At 36.8% G+C, this 20905-nt stretch overlaps 3 protein-coding genes across 3 annotated transcripts; 1 reads left to right on the forward strand and 2 right to left on the reverse strand.

The window, feature by feature from the left end:
- Nucleotides 1-752: 752 nt before the first annotated feature.
- On the forward strand, nt 753-6314 carry LOC130411739 (solute carrier family 46 member 3). The gene is made up of 6 exons (XM_056736585.1): nt 753-935; nt 3264-3917; nt 4528-4774; nt 4851-4934; nt 5102-5258; nt 6215-6314. The coding sequence occupies exons 1-6, from the start codon at nt 753-755 to the stop codon at nt 6312-6314; spliced, it is 1425 nt and encodes a 474-aa protein (XP_056592563.1).
- stoml3b (stomatin (EPB72)-like 3b) lies at nt 5779-11950 on the reverse strand. Its single transcript, XM_056736586.1, has 7 exons — nt 11855-11950; nt 8774-8877; nt 8178-8250; nt 7664-7746; nt 7366-7569; nt 7127-7261; nt 5779-7013 (listed from the first exon to the last, which is right to left on the reverse strand). Exons 1-7 carry the CDS (start codon nt 11907-11909, stop codon nt 6822-6824), a joined length of 846 nt encoding a protein of 281 aa, XP_056592564.1. The 5' UTR covers nt 11910-11950; the 3' UTR covers nt 5779-6821.
- Nucleotides 11951-15254: 3304 nt separating this feature from the next.
- LOC130411696 (stomatin-like) lies at nt 15255-20145 on the reverse strand. The gene is made up of 7 exons (XM_056736509.1): nt 20046-20145; nt 18766-18866; nt 17818-17890; nt 17331-17413; nt 17033-17236; nt 16794-16928; nt 15255-16680 (listed from the first exon to the last, which is right to left on the reverse strand). The coding sequence occupies exons 1-7, from the start codon at nt 20092-20094 to the stop codon at nt 16489-16491; spliced, it is 837 nt and encodes a 278-aa protein (XP_056592487.1). The 5' UTR covers nt 20095-20145; the 3' UTR covers nt 15255-16488.
- Nucleotides 20146-20905: the final 760 nt, after the last annotated feature.

The raw sequence follows: 20905 nt of genomic DNA on the forward strand, positions 1-20905 counted from the left end.
TCTCATTTTCTTTCTTCTCTCTTTGACACACACACATATGCACCTGAGGGTGTGTTCCTCTGAGGATTTGCAGTCTTGACAAACAAAGTACATCATCTCTATTAAGAAAGTAAGAAGTGGGAGATGCCATTTCAAAGGCTCGAAAAGATTCTCGCATCATGAGGCAAGTGTTGTAAAACTTAAGACTCAATGCTCCGGTCTGCATCCTTTTTAAGGGGTTTTTAACAAAGCAAAGATTCACACTTTGAATATGGAAAGACATATCACACCATAACCTTCAGGTAAGAATCATTAAAGCTCCTCGACATATGCAACCCATTATTTTTATCACAATGGATAATATTGTTGCTGGGGTTGAAAATTATCCTATGCTGGCTTGTATTCATCCATTGTTTGGTTTGTCCTGTCGACTGGTTGTGGAATGCTTTAATTTCTTTGCATATGAACTGCTTTACTCCGGGTCAAAATGATGTTACATTATAAACAACTGTATTAGAACGAGCCTTGTCTTTGATGAGCCGTGTATAAAAATAAATCTACAGTGTAACTGGTTTTTGCCTGCCAAACGGGAACCTCCAAAGTTCATGTTGTTTAGCATCTTGCAAACTAAAGGCAATTTCTAAAATGAATGTAACATATTGAACTAATCTATTATTTCTTGTATTATAAACTGTATTCAAACTTTTTCCAGCAACATTCATTCTCATTTCTCTCCTCCAGTTCCTTTCTCACGGTCTAGAACAGGAAGTAGGATGGGTCGTGTGTTTCTGATAGAGCCTGTGATTGGCCTTTATGCATTTACCATTTTTATGATCTACCCACTGCTCCAACAGTATGTTTACCGTAGACTGTGGTTTCAGCTGAGTGGCACACCCTACCCGGCTGAGAGCCTGTCCCATTGCTCAAACAACCACAGCAATTTGTCCATACACCAGGTGAGATGTCCCAACCATCATATTGGTCATATACACAGTCAAATAAAACTATCAGAAACAGAGTGCTTAAAAAGTTGAATTGAAATCATGCGCTCTTATTCAGGTTTAGTGTTAAGGGCACATTTGATAATTTTGTAATGTGTTCATGTTGTGCTGCCTTATATAGAAGTTAGTTTGGCACCCTGGAAGTCACTGTTTACTTTGTCCAGTCACTTTATAGTTTACATTGATGATAGTATAGTTGCGGAGAGCCGGTTATATTTGTTGCCCGTTGAGCATGACAAGTTTAATATTTCATGACTTTGTTCTGTTAACGTTCTTTGTGTGTGTAAGAAACTTCCAAGCGGTTCTTAAAGCGGCAGTCCGTAGGATTGGCCTCTTTGTCGCCATCTCAGTTTGTAATTGCTACTGCAGGTGATGTGCGGAGGTATTTTCTTTATGTTAGTTGTGATTCGCCACTGCTCAATTGTGCGGATGAATCTTATATTTTGAGTCGTGGCCTGTGACAGTGCACAGGTGAGAATCTTCACTGTACATCAGTAGCGCACAATAAACACAGATAACATGGCAGATGATATAACGCGAAATAAATAAGAACATAAATAGATCCAAATAGCGCAGATGGAGGCTGAGTTGAAATGCTTCGATAATATTTCGGGTGCTCTGGAGTCTCCAGTTTTGTTATCTCTCTTGGAAACTCCCGTAATGGGAACCGGACAGAGGATCCCCGAACACAGGTCTTAAATGCTGACATGTACGGTCCTAAATCATTGTACATCATACAACTATATATACTATATGCAAATCCTTGCCATCATATCCGGGATATAAGTCCGTAAATTTGAGTAAAATAACAGGCTTCACTTATCTGTGCTAATTCGTGCTGAAACACAGATGTGGGGAGGTCATTTCTAAATCACATGTGGTCCCCAGATAAAGTACTAAACGCTGCCATCAATAATACTAAAAGTTGTATAAAAAGCTACCCAACAGTTGTGAGTACACTCTACAAATCACCTGTCACTCGCAGCACTTCCTTCTGTGTACGAATATGACGAAATGACGCTTAGACGAAAGACACCAAATAAGGATCTCTGGGAAAGACGACCCGACAGGACAAATTACAAACCATTATTACAAAGCTTTCCGTGATGAATCCCACAAGGGTAGTGACACAGTTTTAAACACCGTTCTTTCATGTACTTTCCAATAATTTGTTTTAACAAATGTTTACTCAAAATTGCTTACGGACTGCCCCTTTAAGAGCTCAGTGTGAAACTGCTTTTGGATATTTGATCCACTGAATTACCTTTGTCCTGTTTCGCTCCTCAAGTATCTTCATGTCACTCAAAATCAACAAAGCTTTATACGTATGACTAAGAATACAAGTGCTTTCAATGTTTAACCTGTTAGTGCTGGTGATCACCCACACAAAAAACAAGTATACTTAATGCTCATTTTTTTTTATAGACAAGTTCAATTATATGTAGAAAGTAACATCAGTGTACTACTTGACATATTTCAATATTACTTGGTATTAAAGTTGCCATATAGTTTATAAAAGTATATGTTTACACAATGAGTTTACAACCAAGTTTTTGCTACTAAAACGAATGAACTGCTAACCAGTTCACTTGTTCTATACATTATATTTACTGAAAATAAATAAAGTTTTGAACTACAAGCCAGGTGTCAGGCACGTAGAATACTTTGTGATAGTATTTTGATACCCAAAATGAAAATGATGTCATCATTAACAAACACTATTGTCATTTCAAGCCTGTATGACTTTCAAAATATCTTCTGTTGTGTTCTGAAGAAGAAAGAAAGTCAATACAGGTCTGAAATGACAAGAGGGTGAGTAAATGAGGATTTTAATTTTTAACTATCTGTTTACTGCAGTCCCCAAACGGTACTCTGCTGCCCCCCGGTGGGCTGCATTGGCGTTGCAGGCAGACCTTGGAAAGCTAAATCAAAATTTCAAAATTATATTTTAGAAAATGTGAGGTAAATTAATTTCACTGAAAAATGATGTTTGAACTAAAAGATTGATGTCATACCTTCACCAAAATATGCAAAGCAAATTTTGTGGTTGCCCAAATAAAAAATACTTATAAGTTGTGTATAATAAGTATTATTTTCAAGTATATTTCCATGGGCGAAGTATGTTAAAAGTATTGTATTGCTGTAGCCTATATAGTATACTATAATGTTTTTAATAAGTAGGCCTACATAAAAAGTATAGTTTTTTATATTGAGTTTAAAGCTCAAATCACCCCAATTAATTTGCACCAATCTGAAATTCTGTTGTGCTTTCCTCCCATACAGGCAGTACAGAGGGAGACATCTATTTTCCTCCTCCAGAATCAACTTTTCTTTCTCATCCCCAGTCTCATATCCGCTCTGCTCCTGGTCTCATGCAGTGACCACTACGGGCGTAAAGTGGCCATCGTTTCCCCTCTGGTGGGTGACACTCTATTCACCCTCAGTTATTTTGTTGTCAGTATATTCTCCCTCAACCTCAAATACCTGCTAGCTGCCTCCTTCATAACCGGCATGATGGGAGGACCCACCTCTCTGATCGGAGGATGTTTTGCTTACGTTGCCGACCTCTGCGGAAAAGATCCGGAAGGACAGAAGACTGTCCGAATGGCCCGCCTGGATATGATTCTCGGTGTGTTATCTGGTTTAGCTTCTCTTTGTACTGGATTCTACATTAAAGTGGCAGGCTTCAGCTGGCCCTTCCTTACGGCGGTATTTCTGCATCTTCTGAACCTTTGCTACGTATTGGGGGTTTTAAAGGAGTCCCTGGTTCTTCCAAGTTCTCCCCAGTCTACATCCATCACATCTGAAGCTCCTCGGATGCGTCGGCCTGGAGCGCTGTGCGCCCGTCTGCAGGGGGTTTACCTGCTGTTTGCGGCTTCCACGTGGCAGCGGAACACAGTGCTCCTGCTCTTGCTAGCTGCTTTTGCCTCTTATAAGGTGATCATGGAATCATTTTAACACTAAAAATCACATTAGAGATGTGCCGATATATCGACTAATAATGAGAATCGATTTAAAAAAAGTCATACTATCAGCCTTCTGCAGATATATTAATATATATATTCATAAATATGAATTTTCGATCTTCTGATTCTCAACAGTCGGCAGATATCACTCTGAATAAGTGGTTATCGGCATCAGTGGAGAAATGTAGTATCAGTGCATCTCTAAATCATATTCACCTTACTTTCAAAATTCAACATCTGTGGAACACAAAAGAAAATATTTTGAGAAATGTTTATGGTTTTGTGTCCATACAATGGAAGTTAATGGGGGCCAGTGTAGTTCGGTTACCAATATTCTTCCAAATATCTTCTTTTGTGTTCTGGAGAGGAAAGAGTCATACAGGTCTGGAATGACACAATGATGATGAGAAAATAATGAACTTTCACATTAACTAATCCTCATGTTGTTGTAGTTTTTATAATAACTTAAAATTTGGGTAATTTTCTCCAATTTCTGCTCAATTTGAATTACTGTGTAGCTCAGAGATTAGGAATGATCCATATTTTAGGCACGGAGATGATAAAATGTATTTTTTCCACAGTTCTCCTTACAAGGTGGCATGTTTATCTTTATCTTGTATGAATTAAACACACCTCTGTGCTGGAGTGAGCTGCTGGTGGGCTATGGCTCGGCTCTTTCCACTGCCATCTTCCTGGTCAGTTTTGCTGGTGTGGCACTGCTGTCACGCTGTCTGCATGATGCCTACATCATTCTGCTGGGCCTGATGTCTGTGGCAGGCGGTCTTATCATGGCAGCGTTTGCAAAATCTACCCTGCTCATGTTCTTAGGTAAGACTGAGTTTAAGCATAATAAGGACGGATAAATAAATGCACGGATGGAACATTTTATGTGTTATTTATGAAGTGCGACTGCCTTTGCTGCTGTCCATCATGCCAACCCCTGTCCTACGATCCATGATGTCCAAATTAGTGGCTGGATCTGAACAAGGTAATAATTTGAAAAGCCTTAATAGAGACTGTTTGAATTCATCACATGAGTCATTTGTCAATAAATATATCCAGACATTGTAAAATGTATTCCCTCTATATAGGTACTCTGAATTATTGATGGATTTTCTAAGGTTTAGGTTCATTTCAAGGTATTTTTGTGCACAGGTGCCATGTTTGCGTGTGTAGCCTTTGTGGAGATTCTGAGTGTTGGTGTTTCATTCATAATGTTCAGCAGCATCTACGCCGCAACACTGTCCTGGTTCTCTGGGTTTACCTTCCTGGTGGCTGCAGGTCTCACTGTCATACCAGCTGCCCTGATGTGGTGAGTACAACATCTCTACATCCTACCTCAACCAGATCTGATTCTATTTTTATGTTATATTTTTATTTGTATGTAGAAAAACATCTATGTATGTAATACTTTACCTAGAAAATAATATTCTGTCATTTTTAACAGCGAATAAACAATGACAAATGAATAGTTAAAAGTACATTTTAATGTTTTTTAGAGAACATCTAAGCAAATAATATTTACTATTCTATATTGCACTCTAAAAAAGGACAAGTGATATTTAATTAATACAAATATTGTAAAGATTTTACATCAAATATTTTTAAGTACTTTCAAAGCTTATATTTAATGCAATATTCCATGAACAAATTAAGTAAAATTACCTTAATTATTTAAGCACATGTCACATTCTAAACTTAAATAATCTTAAATAATAACTTATAACTTAAATAAAAGAAATCAAGAAATACTCATTTGAGCAACGGAATTAAACATTTTCTAATGTTTATTATAGTAACCTAAGCCCAAGTACCACTCTTCTGAACAATGGTAACCACAAAACTCATTCATTTTATTGTAAAGCATTTTTCATGAAAATTACTCTCCGAATGCTATCGCATGCAAAGCCTGCTGGGAACTTCAAATCCACTGCTCAGTTAGTGACAATAACAAAAAGAATTCATCTACTCCCACCATGAAATAATTAATACTTTAAACAAGTTTAAGTGGGTTTAATACGATAAAATTAAGTTGAATTCCCTTTATCAATTAGGATTGCAAGATTATTTCCCTTATTTTAACTGAAAAAATATAAAGAAACAAGAACACAATTTAATTAAGTAAAGTTTACTCAATTCATTTCATGAAATCTTCTCAGAATATTTGTTTACAGTGTATTATGTTATTTTTGCTTTGTCTGTAAAATTCTATTTAAATATCCAACTCTGCATATATTTTAACATAAGATAACGTAACATTCCCTACAGTGTGACTCTGTGTCTGCGTCTGGATGCATATGAAGAATCCAGCATACTGATAGAAGAAAGTGCAGATAATCACACTGAAATCTTTGAGCTTCCACCGTGAGATGGAAACTGGAAATATCCTATTTAGGCACTTTTCACCTCTGAAATCAGCTCTTTAAATAGACACATTAGAACTCCAATGAACTTTAATTTGATGGACGTAAAAGTTGTATTGTCGCAACCTCAGTGAATGAAACTTCATGGACATCATCAACAGGGAACATTTCAACAACAACTTATCTATAGTAATTCTCATTCACCTGAGTGGCTTGTTTGGACATTTAAAAATGTAAATTAAAAACTCAAAGATTTTGATTTGATTTTGCACACAAGCCTTTAACCAGAATGTAACGTTAACATTTGAATGTTGTATTTGACGTGTTATGTTCAGAAATATATTATATTTATATACAGCAGCATATTTGTTTATAAGCCTGTTGGACATACGTTAAACACTTACAAAGCTGTAATATAACCTGTATACATAACATGGTACATCAGATTTATTTTAAACTGCAAATTTTGGTAAATGTGTAAATTGTGTAAATCCATAAAAACGATCCTGCGATCACTTCTTATGCATAAAGTGGCTTATGATGTCCATAGGCAGAGGGAAAATGATGGTGGAGTTCTTCTCGGCTGCGATGGTGCTCAGAGTTTGAAGGTATCTCAACTGAAGGCCAGATGGAGATTCTGAGATCACCAGAGACGCCTCCTTCAGAGCCCTGGATGCGTTCATCTCTCCCTCTGCTGCGATCACCTGCATTATCATCCATCAAATCAAATATTTACATTCTCTGTAATACTATTGCAGAGCTCAATATTTAAGTGGAAATCAGATATTGCGGGTGTACATTATTGTCTGATGCTCACCTTTGCTCTGGCTTCACGGGTTGCTTCTGCCTCTGCGGCCATGGCTCTCTGCAGCTGGTGTGGCAGTTTGACATCTTTAATCTCCACTCGCTCCACCTTAATACCCCACGAGTCTGTGGCCTCATCTAGAGTCGCCTGCAGCAGGAGGAAACAAGTGATATTATTAGAAAAGCTGCATGCATTCACTTTATAGAATTGTTAAATCACAAATGCAAGAACCAGCAGCTCCGTGTACTCACCTGCATGCTATGAGAGATGCTTTCTCGGTCAGACAGCACCTCGGATAGGTTCTTGGTGCCCAGTACATTCCTCAACGTGGTCTGGGCCAAAAGACGAGTGGAATAATCGGCATTGCTAACGTTTGCCACAGATGCAATCGGGTCGCTTACACGGAAGTACACGACACCATCAACAGAGACCGTCACGGAGTCTTTGGTCAAGATCTAAGATATAAATCACATATACAGACAAGGATGAAAGACTACATGGAAATATTTAGAGATGCTGAAGTATGCTGGATGAGTGAGGTATCTTTACCTCTTGGGGAGGAATGTCAAATGAAACAGTTCTCAGATCAACTTTGATGAAGGAGTCCGTGCAGGGAATGAGGAAGAAGATTCCTAGATGAAGGCACCGTTTAAGACTTATTATACAGGACCTGTTTATACTGCTGGATTTAGTGTTTTTCACAAATAGAAAAAGAGCTGAGTAGATAACTTTTTATCTGCCATCTACAGTACTAGTGCTTAAAGAACAAGTTCCAAGTCAAAACGTTTCTATTTTTCACACACAACCATATGCATTCCGACACTTTGTTTTCCCACAGTATGCAGTAAAATGATATGGACAATTAAAAAATGTTTGGGAAAACTTTTATCCGAATTTTAAGCCTTTATATAAAGAGAATTAAGAGGGGAAAAAAATGGTAGTAATTTACAATAATAAGTATAAAATATTATATGAATGCAGGTTTTAGAATTAAAGCTGATGTTTAAGTGCTTATAGATCTTTGACCTGAGAAACTAGATAGGAACCAAATGTTCCTGCTTACCTGGTCCTTTAGCTTTTCGGGCTGTTATCCGTCCCAGTCTAAATATGACAGCACGTTCATACTCCTTTACAATCTGTACCACAATAACAAAGAAAATGTAGTCAGTTTAACTTTAATTCATTTGTAAAACATTCAGCTTATAGATCCCTACATTAAAAGTAAAGTTCACCACCATAAAAAAAGCATTTGTCATCATTTATTCACCCTCATCTTATCCAAAACCTGTATATGACTCTTTAAGCTGTGGAACACAAAAGAAGATATTTTGAGAAATATTTTTTGTCAACAGTTTACATTGAAAGTTAATAAGGTCTCATTTTGTTTGGTTATTATTAAAATAAATTTTGTGTTCTGCAGAAAGAGAGACAGGTTTTGCGTGGCATGCTTCTGAATAAATGATGAAAAACCATCCCTTTAAGGTACAAGACTTATCAATATTTATTCCATTAATTTATGTAATTAAAATGTCCCAATGGGTATAAAGTAATAATTCAATATTAAATATCACCCAGACTACTAGCTTCTTGTTTCTTCACAGTATTTTGTTTATACATTATCTCTTGCATTTTTGTACAATTTCCTATCGTGCTTCATACCTTGATGCTTATGAAAATGCTGACGGGAAATATCAAGATGGAGAAAATAGCAGATATTATCACAATGATCCACCCACAGCAGCCCAGACCTCTATTACTATCATCTAAAAACACACAAAACAGTTTAGTTCTCAACAACGGCACACAACTCAGAGGAGGAATTTAAATCGGAAGTTAAACAGGAAGTTTATAGTCACATGTCGTAAAGGATTTGAAAATGAACACTTGAATTAAAATACTAAAATACGAAAGCTTTTGCTCCAGCATGTCTCTGTGGATAGAGGAGAACCTTCCAGAAGAACAACCATCCCTGCAGCACTCCACCAATCAGGACCGCCTGGAGTTTGCCGAAAGGCACCTGAAGGACTCTCAGACCATGAGAAACAAAATTCTCTAGTCTGATGAAACAAAGATTTAACTATTTGCCCTGAATGGCAAGCGTCATGTCTGGAGGAAACCAAGCACCGCTCATCACCTGGCCAATACCATATATAATACAATGCCAGTATCATGCTGTGGGGATGTGTTTCAGCACCGGGAACTGGGAGACTAGTCAGGACAGACGGAAAGATGAATGCAGCAATGTACAGAGACAACCTCGATGAAAACCTGGTCCAGAGCACTCTAGACCTCAGACTGGGGCGAAGGTTCATCTTCCAACAGGACAATGACCCTAAGCACACAGCCAAGATAACAAAGGAGTGCCTACAGGACAACTCTTTGAATGTCCTTGAGAAAATGGCTGTGCACGGACGTTCCCCATCCAGCCTGATGGAGCTTGAGAGGTCATGCAAAGAAGAATGGGAGAAACTACCCCAAAATAGGTGTGACAAGCTTTTAGCATCATACTCAAAAAGACGTGAGGCTGTAATTGGTGCCAAAAGTGCTTCAACAAAGTATTGAGCAAAGGTTGTGAATGTCGTTTTTTTATTTTTAATACATTTGCAAAGATTTCAAACAAACTTCGTTCACGTTGTCATTATGGGGTATTGTTTGTAGAATTTTGAGGAAAATAATGAATTGAATCCATTTTGGAATATGGCTGTAACAAAATGTGGAAAAAGTTAAGCGCTCTGAGCACATGTGGTCCTTGTCTTGTACTCCGATCCTCGCTCTTAGACTGCGACGCAGCGGTCTGTGGATTGAAGAACGCGCTGAAAGACAGGGAGGAGCAGAAGTCTGCCGCAGTTTTCATATGAAATGTAAAGGGAGTTTGTATGGAGAATCACAGAATTTTGGGGGGCTTAGAAGAAATGACCATGGTGATAACATTTTGTACATTTCATGTATAAGGCGCATGTCTCGTCAAATCTAATCAGTAAAATCTGTGACAATCAGTAAAATCTATTACAAATTAATATTTCATAAAATGCCACAAAATCTGTTGCCTCCCTTGATCCATCTTGAGGTTTGAGAACCACTGTGGTAGACAATCTTTATAGCTGAGTGATGAACTTATGACAAAAGACAATAATAATAATAACTAGAAAGGTACATTTTTTGAAGAACATGTGAGTGGTGCTTGTGTGGCAAAATACGGCACTGGGCTGAGTGAAGATGCTTTAAGCTTCGAATGAATCTAACCAACCCCCATGTCTCTAAGACTTTCTGATGCAGAGATATGGGTCTGGCTAAACGGTTGATAAACAAATCTGTTAGGTTGCTATGGGTGTGGCTTAGCATCTGCCAATTGATGATGCTCCAAGCCACAATTGAAACAAACCAACCCCCATGTCTCTACAATGTTCTGAACAAAAGATACAGGTATTGCTAAATGGTTGCTAAGTTAACATGGTTTCTTGCTTTGGGCGTGGCTTCGTAGCTTAATGAAGTTCCAGGGATACTGATTGGCTGCCTGAGTCAAATGACCCCACCCTCTTGTCTCTACGACATTGTGCTGGAAAGATATCCATCTGGACTTTTTACAATGGAAGTCTATGGGACAAAAATCTGGTCCTTTTTTTATGGCACGAGGTTTTTCGAGTGGCTCATACGCCCCAGAGGTACACCTTACACCTCATTGTTAGGTATGCTGTTGCAGAGCCTGCCAACCTCCTCAAATATGGTAACCCGCATGTTTCCACAAAATACTCGCTCAGAGCTACGACCCGTCAAAGTCCGGCGCGATGTTAAGTCAATGGGATTTTTTCAGGTGTTTTTTTGCCCCCCTATCGAACACCCCCCACCCGATCGCTTATAAAAGTCATAGCAAACCATTCCTTAATGGGCCGCACAATTTGAGCCCCCATTCATGGGTCTACGACAAAAGCTGCAGGACAAGTATCGTGCCAAACTTTGGCGGAACAAGAATAATAATACGTTTTCAAAAGCACAACTAATAATATATTTTACATATGGACTAGCTAATATGAACTAACAATGAGCTTGTTATTTAATGCCAATCCATTTATTCATGTTATTTCATTGTGCATTAACTAATGTTAACATTTGATTTTTTAAAAGTTTTAATAAATGCTGAAATTAAAATGAACTAAGATTAATAAATGCTGTATTGTTCAATGTTATTACATGTTAGCTAACACATTAACTAATAACCTTATTAAAAATATTGACATAGGTAAATAACATTAACGTTATACAGGACAATTTTTACAATTTACATCATTGTTTTTTTAAAAGTCTGTGACAATATAATATCACAACAACTGAATGTGTACAATCACACAATGAGAGAAGTGTACCTTACAGTTTTCAATCTCTTGCTTAGTTTAGTTTTACTGGACTATAAGAAACCATTAAAGGTCTACTGTGGATTTTCCCAAGAGCTTCATTTACTTTTCCATTCTGCTGTGTGCACATTATCTCCATATTGTGCGAACGGGTTCTGCCATCACTATACACAATGTCAACAGCCATAAGCAGTAACTTGATATTATTTGCGTGCGTATTATCTTTTTCCTCTGACAGTTCTGGCAAATAACAGGTATGGAAATTGCCTACAATTGAAATACTACACAACAGATAAATCTAATTTGTGTAGAAGACTTGTGATCTAAGGTCAGTAAGGAAATTAAATATCAGTAGTCTCTGTGTTAAATAAAGAGCCAAAAGAGGTCTTACCCATGAGATCCTGCTTGCTTTGAGCACCTCTTTCCATCTCAGAATCCATTTCCATGTGATGTGGTGCTACACGGGATGTAGGGAAGTGATACTGACTTTCTGAGTAACTGTGTGTGTGTGAGAGAGAAAGAGAGATGTATTTGTACTTGTAAATCACTTCCTGTGAGGGGTGTGGCCTTATCTAAAGTACCATTAGAAGATCATTTACAGACACTCAAGGTCTTGTGACAGAACCACGATAACAACAGCTGTTTGATTGTTGTGATTTCTCTAATGGACATTATCCAAGTCCATTAGTCTTAATCAATTAACATACAGAAGAAGATGCTTTGAGCTGCAGACTTGATACCTGAACGACAATCTATGCGACTGTAATTTGCAACCATTGTTTTGTTACTTCCTTTTAATGGTTTTGAAACTAATATATGAGCAAACCTGCCACCAGAAAGTACCTTTAAGCATTTGGAAGATGATTTGATCTAAATCAACTTACATTCCATTTGTTTTATGAGTGTGTTCATTTGCCTGGGGTTCAAACCCATGACCTCAGTGTTGCCAGCACTGAGCTTTAAGGTTATAACTTTGTGTGAGGATTTCACTTGTAATATTTAAATTAGGGCTGCTAAACGATTAATCACATCCAGAATAAAGGTTTGTGTTTACATAATACATGTATGTATACTGTGAATATAAATTTTGTGTTTATAGACCTATCACACGCATTAATGTATATATGAAAATAGAAAGAAAAAAACTTTTTGTTGCTAGCATTTAAGACATGGAGGAGTGGAAGAGGAATCCAGTGGCAACCTGTGAAGCTCTGGTGAACACCATGCCCAAGAGGGTTAAGGCAGTGCTGGAAAATAATGTTGGCCACACAAAATATTGACACTTTGGGCCCAATTTGGACATTTTCACTTAGGAGTGTACTCACTTTTGTTGCTAGCGGTTTAGACATTAATGGATGTGTGTTGAGTTATTCTGAGAGAACAGCAAATTTACACTGTAATACAAGCTGTACACTCACTACTTTATACTGTAGCAAAGTGTCATTTCTTCAGTGTTGTCACATGAAAAGATAACATAAAATATTTACTAAAATGTGAGGGGTGTACTCACTTCTGTGAAATACTGTAGTGTATGTACATGCAAATATTTCCTAAATATATTCATGTTTGTGCATGTGTATGTGTTTATAAATACAAAATAATATGCTCAGTACGCATATATTATGTAAACACAAACTTTTATTCTGGATGCGATTAATCATTATTAATCGTTTAATAGCCCTGTGTGATATTGTATTTTTGTTGATATTACTCATTTATTGGCAACACTTTACAATATGGAATCATTAAGTTAACATTAAATACTGCAACTACATAACATGAACACTGAACAACACTTCAACATCATTTACTAACCCCAGTAAATGAATTTTAATATTTACAGTACCAATAGATTTTTTAAATGAAAAGTTTTTAGACCTAATATATTTCCTCATTTTTGAAATATGTAATTATAATGCATAATGTTTCCATCATGAACCTCGCTCATGTCTGACAACATTGTCTCACAATCCAGCTAGACAAGTAAAACTAAACCAAGGGTCAAATGGAAACCAGGAGCAACGGTCTCATGACCATGACGTGGTAGTTATGTAGAGGTGTGTACATGTTTCCACTACTAATCAGTGTATGAGTTTATGTCGTACCGCATTCACTTTTTATCTTTTTATCTTCAAACAGTTTTCTTTAGCCAACAGTTACAAAATGTTGCCGCTATATAACCAACTTTATGGGCCGTAAAAATCCACCACAAACATAAGCTACATATCATCGGTGCAGCTCAATTACATTCACCTTTAAAGGGACTGAAAAAGTTAGCGTTTATTTACTTTCAAAATTGAAACACAAAAGTATTTTGAGAAATATTTCTGGTTTTGTGTCCATACAATAGAAATCGGGGCCAGTGTAGTTCGGTTACCAACATTCTTCATAATATCTTCTTGTGTTCTGGATATGAAAGAGAGTCATAGAGGTTTTGGAATGACATGATGATGAGTAGATGATAAAAGTATTTTTGGATGACTATCACTTTAATTCATCCCTATGCTGTTGTAGTTTTAATAATAACTTTATATCTGGTCAATTTGAAATTCTGTTAATTTCTGCTCAATTTGAAATACTGTGTAGCTCAGAGATTAGGAATGATCCATATTTTAGGCACGGAGATGATAAAATGTATTTTTTCCACAGTTCTCCTTACAAGGTGGCATGTTTATCTTTATCTTGTATGAATTAAACACACCTCTGTGCTGGAGTGAGCTGCTGGTGGGCTATGGCTCGGCTCTTTCCACTGCCATCTTCCTGGTCAGTTTTGCTGGTGTGGCACTGCTGTCACGCTGTCTGCATGATGCCTACATCATTCTGCTGGGCCTGATGTCTGTGGCAGGCGGTCTTATCATGGCAGCGTTTGCAAAATCTACCCTGCTCATGTTCTTAGGTAAGACTGAGTTTAAGCATAATAAGGACGGATAAATAAATGCACGGATGGAACATTTTATGTGTTATTTATGTAGTGCGACTGCCTTTGCTGCTGTCCATCATGCCGACTCCTGTCCTACGATCCATGATGTCCAAATTAGTGGCTGGATCTGAACAAGGTAATAATTTGAAAAGCTTTAATAGAGACCGTTTGAATTCATCACATGAGTCATTTGTCAATAAATATATCCAGACATTGTAAAATGTATTCCCTCTATATAGGTACTCTGAATTATGATAGATTTGTATGGTTTAGGTTCATTTCAAGGTATTTTTGTGCACAGGTGCCATGTTTGCGTGTGTAGCCTTTGTGGAGATTCTGAGCGTTGGTGTTTCATTCATAATGTTCAGCAGCATCTACGCCGCAACACTGTCCTGGTTCTCTGGGTTTACCTTCCTGGTGGCTGCAGGTCTCACTGTCATACCAGCTGCCCTGATGTGGTGAGTACAACATCTCTACATCCTACCTCAACCAGATCTGATTCTATTTTTATGTAAACAATCATATTTAGAAAAACATCTATGTATATAATAATAGAAAAAAAATATTTGGTCATTATTAACAACGCATAAACGATGACAAATGCATAGTTAAAAGTAAATAAGTAAATGTTTACAGACATTTAAATTTTTGTGAATTGTATTTTAGAGAACATCTAAGCAAATAATATTTATTATTATATATTACATTGTAAAACACGACACGTGATATTTACAGACTAAAATGATTGTAAAGATATTACACCAAATATTTGTATTTACTTTCAAAGCTTATTTTATATGTAAAATTATCCATATTTTTTTAAGCAAGTCACATGCTAATCTTAAATAAATACTCTTTTGAGCAACGGAAATTCATTTTTAACTTCGCTAAAATTTATTATAGTTAACATATGATGTATATGATGTACAAGCAAGCTGATTTGCCTAAGTTTTGGCATTGCCGCCATTACGGTTCACTGAGTAAAGCAAGTCACATCATGAGCTCTCCCATAACCTAAGCCCAAGCACCCTTCTTCTGAACAATGTGTATGTTAAACACATAAAAAGCCCTTTTTCACAAAAAATGAAGTGAAAAAATGAAGTTAAATGCAGTGGTCGCCATAGCTGACAAATAGGTAACTTTCAAGAACTAGCCAATGGTATGGAAAGAAGAAGCCAATGGCTGTTGTTGAGGTGGATGGACACAGCATGGGCTGCCAGATGACCTTGTAATAATGCGACACATACCCAGGTCTGATCAACCTGTGGTGGGCCTCCCTTGGCTTAGGGTGACTTGAGATAAAGGGCCAAAACACCCAATGAGGCTGAGGTGCACAACTGAGGATGTGTCGCATTAATGGGAGCCATACAAAGGGCATTACCAGCAGCACCTCACCAAAAGGCATCGTTCACTCAGGATAATGGATGTGATGAAAGAGGGACACACAACCCATGAGATGTCTCTCTGATAACAGCAAGGAAAGGTAAGTATGCCGTGTATTTCTATAATCATTTATCCCCCAAACACAGAGGATGCCTTCCTGATGAACCCAGTGAAACCTCAGACCTCCTTTCCTCTATTCATATTCTTGACTGCTTCCCCTGTCATGCATAAGGTGTGGGAACTGTCCTTTTGGGAAATTCAACTATGATGAAATAGTGGGATTCTAACAACTAGTCCTATTAAGCAAACCCAGCAACAGGGAACATTTCAACAACTTATCTGATAGTAATTCTTATTCACACAGTTGAATTTGAAATTCAAAAACTGACATGTTTAAACATTTAAAAATGTAAATGAAAAAAGTCAGAGATTTTGATTTGATTTTGCACACAAGCCTTTAACAAGAATGTAACATTAACATTTGAATGTTGTATTTGGCGTGTTATGTTCAGAATCATATTTCATTTTTTTACATAATGTTTGTTTTTATATAGTAAAGTTTCCTTAAGCCTGTTGGACATACGTTAAACATTTACAAAACTGATATATACTGTATAAAACATGGTACATCAAAAATAATATAAAAAAATTGGATATACATTATTTTAAACAAATTTTGGTAAATGTGTAAACTGTGTAAATCCGTAAAAACGATCCTGCGATCACTTCTTATGCATAAAGTGGCTTATGATGTCCATAGGCAGAGGGAAAATGATGGTGGAGTTCTTCTCGGCTGCGATGGTGCTCAGAGTTTGAAGGTATCTCAACTGAAGGCCAGATGGAGATTCTGAGATCACCAGAGACGCCTCCTTCAGAGCCCTGGATGCGTTCATCTCTCCCTCTGCTGCGATCACCTGCATTATCATCCATCAAATCAAATATTTACATTCTCTGTAATACTATTGCAGAGCTCAATATTTAAGTGGAAATCAGATATTGCGGGTGTACATTATTGTCTGATGCTCACCTTTGCTCTGGCTTCACGGGTTGCTTCTGCCTCTGCGGCCATGGCTCTCTGCAGCTGGTGTGGCAGTTTGACATCTTTAATCTCCACTCGCTCCACCTTAATACCCCACGAGTCTGTGGCCTCATCTAGAGTCGCCTGCAGCAGGAGGAAACAAGTGATATTATGAGAAAAGCTGCATGCATTCACTTTATAGCATTGTTAAATCGCAAATGCAAGAACCAGCAGCTCCGTGTACTCACCTGCATACTATGAGAGATGCTTTCTCGGTCAGACAGCACCTCGGATAGGTTCTTGGTGCCCAGTACATTCCTCAACGTGGTCTGGGCCAAAAGACGAGTGGAATAATCGGCATTGCTAACGTTTGCCACAGATGCAATCGGGTCGCTTACACGGAAGTACACGACACCATCAACAGAGACCGTCACGGAGTCTTTGGTCAAGATCTAAGATATAAATCACATATACAGATAAGGATGAAAGACTATATGGAAATATTTAGAGATGCTGAAGTATGCTGGATGAGTGAGGTATCTTTACCTCTTGGGGAGGAATGTCAAATGAAACAGTTCTCAGATCAACTTTGATGAAGGAGTCCGTGCAGGGAATGATGAAGAAGATTCCTAGATGAAGGCACCGTTTAAGACTTATTATACAGGATCTTTTTATACTGCTGGATTTAGTGTTTTTCACAAATAGAAAAAGTCTAAAAAGATCTACAGTCCTACAGCTTAAGTCATAACGTTTTTATTTGTCATGCATAACCATACGCATCCCGACATTTTGTTTTCCTCAGTATGCAGTAAAATTATATGCAATTAAAATATTTTTGGGGAAAACTTTTAAAGTTTATCCAACTTTATCTAACTTCAAGCCTTTAAATTAAGATAATTAAAAAATGGGAAAAATTTACAACAATAAGTAAAAAACATTATATGAATACAGGTTTTAGAATTAAAACTGATGTTTAAGTGCTAATAAATCTTTGACCTCAGAAACTAGATGGGTACCAAATGTTCCTGCTTACCTGGTCCTTTAGCTTTTCGGGCTGTTATCCGTCCCAGTCTAAATATGACAGCACGTTCATACTCCTTTACAATCTGTACCACAATAACAAAGAAAATGTAGTCAGTTTACCCACATTTCTTTAGCTTCATTTGTAAAACATTCAGCTTATAGATCCCTACATTAAAAGTAAAGTTCACCACCTTAAAAAAAGCATTTGTCATCATTTATTCACCCTCATCTTATTCAAGACCTGTATATGACTTTTTAAGCTGTGGAACACAAAAGAAGATATTTTTAGAAATATCTTTTGTCTACAGTTAATATTAAAGGTTAATGGGGTCCCAACACGTGTTTTTCGGTGTCTTTGGTGTATTATAAGTTTCCCATGCATGTATTAGACACGTAAAATTGCAATAATTAAAGTCAAAAAGCTCACCCAGACCTGCATGAAATGCCCGTGTAACCACACTACCACAAATCTACGTCAGTTCCAGTTATGATCCGACTATCTAACCAAGACCACCCAAATGTATACCCAAGTAAGGTGGGGGTTCCTGTCAATACAATTACTTTGGAACCTGATGTTCCAAATATGTTAAGAGACGTTACATTTCCATCACATTCTTGCAGTATTCGACCAATCACTACACACTGGTTAACAGGCCAATCATAGCACACCTCGCTTTTCATATCGATGAGCTTTGTAAAAAATCCACACGTTTTAGAGAGGCGGTGCAAAGAGGAGAAACAAACATGCACGGTATGTGGAAAAATTTAGCGTTTTTTAACCTTAAATCGTGTATAAACATTGCATTACATCTAAAATAAAGATAATATTCGTTTTCGCCACATCATATGAGTCCTTTAAATATCACCCAGACTATTTTCGTTTTTTTTAGCTTGTCTCTTCACAATATTTTGTTTATACATTATCTTCTATTGTACAATTTCCTATCGTGCTTCATACCTTGATGCTTATGAAAATGCTGACTGGAAATAGAAAGATGGCGAAAATAGCAGATATTATCACAATGATCCACCCACAGCATCCCAGACCTCTATTGTCATCTGAAAACACACAAAAAAGTTTCGTTCTCAACAATGGCACACAACTCAGATGAAGAATTTAAATGAGAACTTAAACAGGAAGTTTATAAACACAGTCATATGTGTACATGTGAACACGGTGGAACAATAATGTTTACTTTAAGCATATCAGTATCGCATGTTTCATGGGTAATGATGTGATTGCACGCACAGACCCCAAGGCTTTGCAATTGAAGGCATAGTTTATAGCTGTTTATGATTAAAATTTCATATTTATTAACATTGAGCACATGTGGATCTGTGAATCAGTAACATCTATGACAAATTTCTATTTCATAAAATGCCACAAGTTCTGTGGCCCCTTGAATCCATCTTGGGGTTTGAGATCCACTGCCGTAGACAATCTACATAGCTGAGTGATGAACTTGACAAAAAGACAATAATGATAATATATTTTTATTAAATTAGGTAATGGACTAGCTAATATGAACTAACAATGAGCTTGTTATTTAATGCCAATCCATTTATTCATGTTATTTCATTGTGCATTAACTAATGTTAACATTTGATTTTTAAAAAGTTTTAATAAATGCTGAAATTAAAATGAACTAAGATTAAAAAATGCTGTATTGTTCAATGTTATTACATGTTAGCTAACACATTAACTAATAACCTTATTAAAAATATTGACATTGGTAAATAACATTAACGTTTTACAGGACAATTTTTACAATTTACATCATTGTATTTTAAAAGTCTGTGACAATATAATATCACAACAACTGAATGTGTACAATCACACAATGAGAGAAGTGTACCTTACAGTTTTCAATCTCTTGCTTAGTTTAGTTTTACTGGACTATAAGAAACCATTAAAGGTCTACTGTGGATTTTCCCAAGAGCTTCATTTACTTTTCCATTCTGCTGTGTGCACATTATCTCCATATTGTGGGAATGAGTTCTGCCATCACTATACACAACGTCAACAGCCATAAGCAGTAACTTGATATTATTTGCGTGCGTATTATCTTTTTCCTCTGACAGTTCTATCAAATGACAGGTGTGGACAATTGCCTACAATTGAAATACTACACAACAGATAAGTCTAATTTGTGCGGAAGACTTCTGATCTCAGGTCAGTAAGGAAATTAAATATCAGTAGTCAGAAAGTGTTAAATAAAGAGCAAATGGAGAGTTTACCTATTCGATCCTGCTTGATTTGATTTCCTCTTTCAGAATCCATTTGCATGTGATGTGGTGCTACACGGGATGTAGGGAAGTGATACTGGCTTTCTGAGTAACTGTGTGTGTGTGAGAGAGAAAGAGAGATGTATTTGTACTTGTAAATCACTTCCTGTGAGGGGTGTGGCCTTATCTAAAGTACCATTGAAGATCATTTACAGACACTCATGCGGTCTCGTGACAGAACCACGATAACAACAGCTTTGACAGTCTTAATAAATTTACATACAGAAGAAGATACTTCGTTGTTCAGGTATCAAGTCTGCAGCTCAATCTATGCGACTGGAATTTGCAACCATTGTTTTGTTACTTCCTTTTAATGGTTTTGAAACTAATATATCAGCAAACCTGCCACCAGAAAGTACCTTTAAGCATTTGGAAGATAATTTGATCTAAATCAACTTACATTTCATTTGTTTTATGAGTGTGTTCATTTGCCTGGGATGTAAATGTAAATGTTAAAACCTTTGTACTGTATGTTTATATCCTGTACAAGCAAATATTTCCTTAGTATATACACGTATGTGCACATGTATGGTTTATAAATGCAAAATAATATGCTCAGTACACATATATAATGTAAACACAAACTTTTATTCTGGATGCGATCAATCATTTTTAAATGTTTAACAGCCCTGTGTGATTTTGTTTTTACTACTCATTTATTGGCAACACTTTACAACATGGAATCACTAAGTTGACATTAAATCACTACTTAAAATGAACAACAAACAACACTTCAACATCATTTATTAACTCCAGTTAATTAATTTTATCATTTACAGTAATAATAGATTTTTTTAATGAAAAGTTATGAG

This window comes from Triplophysa dalaica, chromosome 22 (assembly GCF_015846415.1).
Source record: "Triplophysa dalaica isolate WHDGS20190420 chromosome 22, ASM1584641v1, whole genome shotgun sequence".
NCBI classification, from domain to species: domain Eukaryota; kingdom Metazoa; phylum Chordata; class Actinopteri; order Cypriniformes; family Nemacheilidae; genus Triplophysa; species Triplophysa dalaica.